This window comes from Nycticebus coucang, chromosome 14 (assembly GCF_027406575.1).
Source record: "Nycticebus coucang isolate mNycCou1 chromosome 14, mNycCou1.pri, whole genome shotgun sequence".
NCBI lineage: Eukaryota > Metazoa > Chordata > Mammalia > Primates > Lorisidae > Nycticebus > Nycticebus coucang.
Window position 1 is genome coordinate 84733133 of NC_069793.1, and position 9259 is coordinate 84742391.

General features: G+C 38.5%; 1 protein-coding gene across 4 annotated transcripts in view; it reads right to left on the reverse strand.

Moving 5' to 3' along the window:
- The window catches only part of NOX4 (NADPH oxidase 4), a 178746-nt gene extending 171596 nt beyond the window's left edge, over nucleotides 1-7150 (reverse strand). Inside the window, exons 1-3 of one of the 4 annotated variants that reach the window (XM_053562166.1) lie at nucleotides 7028-7150; nucleotides 6309-6404; nucleotides 1397-1459 (exon numbers count right to left, since the gene is read on the reverse strand). In XM_053562166.1, coding sequence (XP_053418141.1) covers nucleotides 1397-1459; nucleotides 6309-6404; nucleotides 7028-7084 — 216 coding nt within the window. In that variant the 5' untranslated portion in view covers nucleotides 7085-7150. Of the gene's footprint in view, nucleotides 1-1396; nucleotides 1460-2372; nucleotides 2388-6308; nucleotides 6405-7027 lie in introns of those variants that run through there. The other 3 variants (XM_053562167.1, XM_053562168.1, XM_053562169.1) reach the window with 3 other exon arrangements.
- Between the last annotated feature and the right edge of the window lie 2109 nt (nucleotides 7151-9259).

Sequence of the window (9259 nt, forward strand, 5' to 3'; positions counted from 1 at the left end):
AAAGATGTAAAACCAGAAAACATTAAATCTGGTACCATAAAATACATTCTTTTCTCAAGTTAAAATGTTTATATCAATTAAATGATATTCTTTCATTATCAAAATGTCAAAAATATAATTCAAAAGTGGGGAAAATTAAGATGAAGGAGTCTCAGGACAGTATTTTGAGTTAAACTGCTCCAACATCAAGAAAAAAAAGAACAAAAAAGAAAACCTAGAAAACCAAATTTTTCTAGATTCGTTACAACTTAATACTTTTTATTAAAGTGCAAGCAACTATATTTTCCATTCTTTGAAAATTAATAAATCAAAATACTTTTTTTTTTTTTTGAGACAGAGCCTGAAGCTGTCACCCTGGGTAGAGTGCTATGGCATCACAGCTCACAGCAACTTTCAACTCCTATGTTCAAGCGATTCTCCTGCCTCCGCCTCCCAAGCAGCTGGTATTACGGGCACCTGCCACAATGCCCGGCTATTTTTTGGTTGCAGCCATCATTGTTGTTTGGCAAGCCCGGTCTGGATTGAAACCCACCAACTCAGGTGTATGTGGCTGGCACCTTAGCCACTTGAGCCACAGGCGCTGAGCCAAATAAAAATACTTTTCATCTTAAATTATCAATGAAGTCCTTTATTTAAAAAGCTACTGTGGGAGAGTGGAGGAGGTAATTATTTGGTTTGTTTGTTTGTTTTCCTGTTCAGGTGTTTGTTTGGGCTTCTCTCAAAAATCATTTTTTTCCCTCTCAGCTAATTTTCGGATTCCAAAGCTCACAACATGTTATAATTAAACATCTTCTAGTAAGTGCATAGTCTGAATAGCACATTAACTCAGGCACAAACCAGCCGTGACCACACTGCCTTGCAGTCTGGATGAGACCAGTCTGGAAAAGGATAATGATGAAAACCCACTGAAACATACTGATCCCAACATGATTTTATCCTCCAGCACCTAAGATCTTGAATTCTTATGTAATTTTTTAAACCTTAATTTTAGCCTTTATTTCTTAGAAATAAAGACATTCTAGTTCTGAGAATGAAATAAATGTATCTTCATCTCAAAGGCTTCCACCTCCAGAAAACTCAAAAGGTAAGGCAGAATTCCGAGAGACTGTTATAGTTCCATGCCAATAATTACAGTCCACGACTTCCCAGTCGGTCCTTTCTGGTGAGGAAGGAGTGATATGCTGCTGTCTTTTTTACTAGTTGGTTGGTTGGCTACTTGTTCCCTTCAAAACAAAATCATATGTTCATGTGGCTATGCAGGTAGCAGTGTCTTCCCCACAGTCAACACTCTCCAAAATGATGACAGCCACTACACACAGGGGTACTGAGTAGTCACCCAAGAAATTTCTAGGTTTATTAATCTTATTAATTCAAATTTAAATTTCAAAGTTGACACTTGTGTTACTGGGAAATCTTCCATGTTTGAAGCAACTTGGATATGTGAATCTCTTTTGTTCACCTATAAATTTTATAAAATCTAAACACAGATCAAGTACTTTTGATAAAAATTTAGTTGAATTGTACAAAATACCTACTATATTTCAAAGAAATTAGTAATAAAGATAATGTACAATATGTTTATCTCATTAATAAAGTTTAAATTCTGACTACATGTCAAAATGAGAATACTTTAGATATATGTGGGTTAAATACATTATTAAAATTAATGCCACTGGCTTCCTTTTAGTTTTTTAATGTGCTACTGGAAAACTTTAAAAACATACATGACTTGCATTATATTTTTGCTAGGCAATCAAAAGTTAATACTAACCAATGGTATAAGTATCTGAGATGGGCCATTTGTAGAAGCTGTGTGTTAGGAGGAAAAGACAAAGAGGCTAGACAGGACTGCATTCAAACCCTAGCTATGACCATTCAAAGGCACTGGAACAAGTCATACAGGATTCTCAGGCTACATTTTCTCATATGTAAAGCAAGAATAGTTGCCTACCTTAAACAAAAATTTTTTAAATCCTTGACATATCATAGGTATACATAAACAGTTGAACAAAGAGTTGTTCTTCAATAGAAAAAAAAGATTTCGAGCAATTACTATGCATTAACTGCTTCTGATTATGTGTCTTCTTACAAATGGGCCATAATCTGTGGACATCCTGCACAACTTTGTCATTACTTTACATTTTGTAGATCAGCGGTTCTCAACCTGTGGGTCGTGACCCACAGGAACTATATTAAAGGGCCGCGGCATTAGGAAGGTTGAGAACCACAATTATAGATGAAGGACAGTAATACTCAATGCTATAATCAAACCATACAGCAAATGAAAGTACTGTTACTATTTGCATTTTACATGGTATAATGAAATTCATTTCCAGTAAGATCATAAACCAATATTCATCTAAGAGACTTACAATGTCAGAATACTTATGTCCTCTTCAATATTTCTGCATATCCATCATGGTGGGACTGAGTATTCAGTAAGTTGTAAGACAAACTGCTCCAAAGCACTAAGTTAATAAAATACAGCTTTAAAGATGTAAAATATGGGCACTAATAATATTTATTTAAAAAGTAATTCTGTCTCATTTTTTTTCCTTTCTAAATAGGTTTTTTGTAATTAATATTAAATCATAGCTGTGTACATTAATGAGATCATGAGGCACCATATACTGGTTTTATAAACAGTTTGACACATTTTCATCACACTGGTTAACATAGCCTTCCTGGCATTTTCTTAGTTATTGTGTTAAGACATGTATATTCTATATGGGAACCTCTATATGATGCTGTTACCTGGTTCTCTTCTGAAACTCTGTCTTGTAGAGAATTATGCTTACAATGACTTCATTGTCACTATGAAGGAAGAGTCTTCCCTTGTGAGCAATTATTAGATTTCATATTTTCAAAAATATTGAGAGGTCCATTTGATCCTACAATCCCATTACTGGGCATCTACCCAGAAGGAAAAAAATCCTTTTATCGTAAGGATACTTGTACTAGACTGTTTACTGCAGCTCAATTTACAATCACCAAAATGTGGAAACAGCCTAAATGCCCACCAACCCAGGAATGGATTAACAAGCTGTGGTATATGTATACCATGGAATACTATTCAGCCATTAAAAAAAAAATGGAGACTTTACATCCTTCGTATTAACCTGGATGGAAGTGGAAGACATTATTCTTAGTAAAGCATCACAAGAATGGAGAAGCATGAATCCTATGTACTCAATTTTGATATGAGGACAATTAATGACAATTAAGGTTATGGGGGAGAAGCAGAAAGAGGGACGGAGGGAGGGGGGTGGGGCCTTGGTGTGTGTCACACTTTATGGGGGCAAGACATGATTGCAAGAGGGACTTTATCTAACAATTGTAATCAGTGTAACCTGGCTTATTGTACCCTCAATGAATCCCCAACAATAAAAAAAAAAAGACATGTATATTCTACATTTACTAAGTATCACATGTACCCTTGTAAGATGCACCACAGGTGTAATCCCACCAATCACCCTCCCTCCGCTCATCCTTGCCCCTCCCTCCTCTCCCTCTCCCCTTTCCCCCTATTCTTAGGTTATAATTGGGTTATAGCTTTCATATGAAAGCCATAAATTAGTTTCATAGTAGGGCTGAGTACATTGGATACTTTTTCTTCCATTCTTGAGATACTTTACTAAGAAGAATATGTTCCAGCTCCATCCATGTAAACGTGAAAGAGGTAAAGTCTCCATCTTTCTTTAAGGCTGCATAATGTCTCATTGTTACACTCTATTTCTCTGTAATTCAAAAAGTGCCTGCAAATTGTTATTCTATGAAACAATACCATAATCATCGTAAGATTAGAAAACACAAACCTAGGACAAATAAAATTTAACATTACTTCATAAAGTAAATGGTAAAACAATAGAAGGAGTTGCTTTTTTGCTAAAAAGTAATATACAGGCTGAAACTACTATATATTCCTAAATGGTGTAGATAAATTAATGACTAAAAAATTCATAATGGGAAACTACAGGAAAGCGAGAAGTTTGGAAGTCATATTTCATCTTTCAGCATGATGCCAAGATTTTTTTTTCCAGAATGACTCTTGGCAAAATGCTGAATAATGACTAGATGGCTTAAAAATTAACTCACTGTAATTATTATTATGTAATCTAATGGATAATGATCTCTCTCCTTTTCTTTAATCTGCCTCTTGGCCTCTTTGCTCCTATTCTTCCATTTGGTCCCTGTATGATTTTTTTCTTCAATGGTTTGATCATTATTTATTGAGATCCTACTATGTGCCAGCAGTCACTGAACTTCGCTGGTCTGTTGTATCATTCAATCAAAATACTGAAGCTGGTGATTGGTGGAACATGTGTTTAATGTTTTTCAAATTTGTTGGGTTATATGTGTGTGTAATGTTATCACCAAAATAAACATTAAGTTCAGTTACACAGCATCCAATTTTATAAAAATTAAGATGTTAGTGTCAACATAATTTTTTTTAATAAAATGTCATTTTCGCTTATACAGTGTCACAGAGTGAAAATCCAAAGTTCAGTTATGGCTTTCTAAGTTATTGCAATAAATTGCCAAACCTTAGATTTTATGTTAACACAAATACCTCCTTTTCCAGAGCACATTTTACCACTACAACTCTCAAGAGTTTTCTCCAAGTGTTTCATCAAGTTATGCAATAGATCAAAGTTTCCACTGAAAAACCTCTTGTTCATTAATTCACACCTCTGAGTAAATTTTTAGAAAACAAAATAAAAATGACTTCAGTTGACCTCGTGTATTTAGTAGAGAAAAATTTTTCTTAACTTATTCATTGAATTGTAATTAATTACTTGTTAGTTTTTCCCTAAGGACTGGAAGTCAAGTAGGAAGTTGGTTGGACAGATTAAAAATTAAAAAAGAAAAATACTCATATTAAGAGTTACCAATAAAACGAGGTTAGTCTTTGAGACTATTTTCCTCAACTCACTTACTAAAAACATATCAGCTATTAAGCTTTTAAAATATAAATTGTGTGATCAAGAGATTATGAAAAATAGTACTGTTAGCTTGGCGCCCGTAGCACACTGGTTATGGTGCCAGCCACATACATGGAGGGTGGCGGGTTCAAACCCGGCCCAGGCCAGCTAAACACCAATGACAACTGCAACAAAAAATAGCCGGGCATTGTGGTGGGTGCCTGTAGTCCCAGCTACTTGGGAGGGTGAGGCAAGAGAATAGAATCGCTTAAGCCCAAGAGTTTGAGGTTGCTGTGAGCTGTGACCCCACAGCACTCTACCAAGGGTGACATAATGAGACTCCATCTCAAAAAAAGAAAAAAAGAAAAAGAAAAATAGGACTGCACTGTAAAAATAATATATAATTTAATTAATTCAGCCACAATTTAATGCAGGCCTAATCTGTGCCAATCACTACCCTACACTCCGAGGTCTAAAGATAAATAAGTATTGTACAGATAAAGCGTGAAAGGGAGGGCTTGTCCCAGTGAATTTTTCTGAATTAATCATTATTTTTAAAAGTCATTAAACCATGAAAATAAATGGATCTCATCTTTAAAATGTGTTTTCTTCTCCAATAAGAAAGGATGATAAACTTGCTTTTTGAGGTGCACTAGGTTTTGCAGTGTTTTATACTTTTTGTTTGCTCTTAGAAATGCAGTCTCCCTATATAAAGATGCCCTCAAGATATACTACCTTCTTACCAAGGAGTCAAGTAGAAAGAGGGTGCAGGGGAAGAAAGAGAACAGAATCATCACAGAATAGAGAGTTAAAAAATATCAACATGAAGTAAATCAGAACAAAGTTTTGCACTGTGCCATTTTTACATCAGACTAGAACACTGGAACCATCATCAACCACTACCGCAAAGCAGGAAGCTGAAAACTGCCCCAAAATAAATAATCCCATTAGACACACATTTTATGAGCGTTGTCAGTGAGAGCAAGCTGTGCAGAAATCCTCTGGATAAGCTCATCAGCAGGGCAAAAGCTTTGAAAAGTGAAAACTAAAAGCCTGTCACTGCTTGGTCCTCCTGGTGAAGCAGAGAATTCCCCGCATTTTGCAGCTGGCAAGAAGTCGCAACTTTTTTTTAGGCACTTACAGTCTGGCAGGTTCATTCATTTTACTTTAGCAGATATTACTTTTGGTTCTTAAGAAAGTCAGTATTTTTAACCTGGACAATTGTAAATAATAAATCAAAAAAAAATGTGCCCACCTTAGAGAACAATAACAGTTTCTAAAGTGAACAACACATGTTTCTTTAATGAATGGAAGAAGTGACCAAACCCTGTAGCAATGACTGCCAGGGCTAACCCCATTCCACCAGATCACCCAAGTTCCACTTACCCCCAACATCTGGTGGAGGTAGTGGTATTCTGGCCCCCGGTTATACAGCAAGAAGGTTTTCCAGAAAAGTAGGACATTCAGGGTAAGCCAAACAAGCTAAACCAATCAGACAAGAGAGAGAGGAAACAAAAATTGAAAATAACCATTACCTGATGAATTGAAACCACAAGTAAATTCCCTTGACACAGTGCTTACAATGGAACCTCAATTAGTAACTGCATAAAGCATTTTCAATTAACCCGAAAGCTGAAAACCATTCAGAGGAAAACAAATCTGACTTTACCCCGACCCTTCACCTGAGATTACGAGTTGCAAATAGGTCTCCCAATTGATCTCAGATATCCCCTACAGTATTAAATGTGATTAAGAAATTAATGACATCATCATATCCCAAGCAAACAAAGGCAATTTGGGAAAAGAGCAAAGGAGGCAAAAAAAAAAAAAAAAGTAAAAAAGAAAAAGCTCTGTTCACTCAAAGTGAACTTCTCTTCCTCCACATCTGTTCTTCCATCAGTGTGTAGGAAAATTTCCAAGCCTTGGGGGGTGCGGGGATAGGGAATAGTAATTATTGTTTCCAGCGTAAAGTTGTGTTAGTTGAGAACGTTCAAATTAAGAGAGAAAACTTCCACTTCCAGGTTCCCACCCGCGCAGGCTCGCAGAATGAATCCAAAGCGCTGCGGGAGAGACAGAACCCGCGGAGCGCGGAGCCGCCACCCTACCAGACAGAGGTGCTTAACCCCCTCGTTGGCGAGCCAGCTCCTCCAGGACACAGCCATGCCGCCGGCCGGCTCGGAAAGGCGCGGGCAGCGGCCGGGCCAGCGGTTACAGCCCGGGCCGCGGGGGGGCGGGGGGGGCACACAGGGTCAAAGACTGAGCGGCAGCCGCGGCCCGGCGCGGAGCCAGCCCCGGGAGGTCTGCGCCCCGGACCCGGGTCTTCCAGGCGCCCCGACTCCGACCCGCGCCGGGGCCGCTCTGCCCGCCGCGCGCTCCGCCGCCCCCCGGGCCGCCCGCCGCGCCGGCCCCTTTGTCTCGGCCAGCCTGTTGTTGTGGCTGCTGCCGTTCAGGATGTCCCGGGTGGGAAGCTGGAGGCGACCTCGGCAGTTTCTAGCCCGGCCTGCCCAGCTCCGAAATGCCGACAAACACGTGAGGAATGAGCCCACAGCTGGGACCCTCACCGCGCCCTTGCGCACACGCGCGCGCGCGCACACACGCATACACACTGCTGATTCTCGTGGACTGTTTTCCGCAAAAAAAGTTCAACTCTAAGAGCCTTGGTAACGAAATTTGAGCCGGAAATAGTCTTTTGTGTACAAGCGTCCCCCTTCTCCCGCCCATGCTCAGCGACTTCTCACACCTTCCAACACAAGTCCCACCCCCGCCCCAGCCCCTCACCTAAAGCTTCCCACCACCTCCTGCTTCCTTCCCCACTTCCCCACCCCATCCAAAATTGATGTAAGGATTTTAAAAGAATCCTGAATAAAAAGTGCCCCCGGGGTTAATGGTTAAAGCTGATGTAATTCTCAGGAGCTTCAGGAAAGCTCAGATTCACTCTGTTTAGGAATTCTCTCTCTCTCTCTTTTTTTTTTTTTTTTTTGTCTGTTTTAGTAACAGGAATCTTTTCAAAGTTGTTCCAGAGACAGAGTGAAGGGTGAGAAAGGTGTGGAATTGATACAGGTTATGTATCATACACCACGACCTATCAGTATTAGAGAATAAAAATATAGAGAGAGAAAGGAGAATGTCTGATGCAAAACAGATATTCAACAAAAGTTTGTGAAACCAAAAACTTCCAAATTTAACTACTTACTGACAAATGGCAGAAAAAGTTGACCACTGGTAAGTGTAATCTCACAGCTTTCAAGCTCTTTTCTTTTTAAAACAAACTACATTTTACAACATATGACATAAGATGTACTTAAAACTATAGCATTTTAAAGAATACTGCCTTTACTACATGCAATGTACTTATTCCAATCAATTTGATGAACCAATTAATGATTTCAAACCTCCATTGAAAACACTATAATAAATCTATATCAAGTCCCACTTAGATTTTTACAAAGTTTTCTAAGCCTGTTATCTCTTTTTGATATATGATTTTTCTGTTTCGTGTGTGAACTAAAATAAAATCTTAAACCTCACGGCCACCTGAATGGATTCCCTCTTGGCCAACAGGACCCCAGAAGTACCCCAAAGCTGATTCTCAGCCTTAACAAGAGAAGTCAGACTTACATAAATGAACATAAACTTTACAAAAGTAACTGAATTCTATCATTTTACAAAAGTACTTGCTTTGGGGTTGTTTGAACCTTAAGCAAATCCTGTTTCAGCACGTCGGGCAAGGTTCGGAATCTCTTTTTAGCTTCAGTTTCATTTATAAAGTCAGGGCACTAACATTCATATGGAGGATTACTGTGAGATTTAAGTGAGATTTTGTAAAGCACCCATGACAGTGCCTGACACTTAGTAAGTACATGTTATCTTTTGTCTTTTTGTTGTTATTGTTCTGGAAGTAGTTGAGCTTTTTAAAGTTGTGTTTTATTCTACTAATCTTCATTTGCCTCACTCTGCTCAACTCATGGCAAGAACCTAACTCTTCTGCCAGTGAACACCTTCTCCTCCAATCTATTGATTGGCCATGGCATTGTAGCTTATTAACAGGCCTAAGTCTATGCAAGACAAAGCTTAACCCACACCTGCAGGTATACAGTATGTGGGGCGGCTTGTGTCTGGATTAACAAACTTCTTTATCTTAAAACATTCCAAGCCTTTAGACAAAGTTTCATCTCTTTAATTAATTATAATTCAGAGAATCTTTAAAATTACCTATAATCCTCTACTTTGAGATGTCTTGCCTTTTGGGGCCAAACCAATGTCAGCCTTGTATGTACTGATTTATGACCTTATGGGCAATTCCTATCTCCCTGAAATGTACAAAACTAAACTAATCG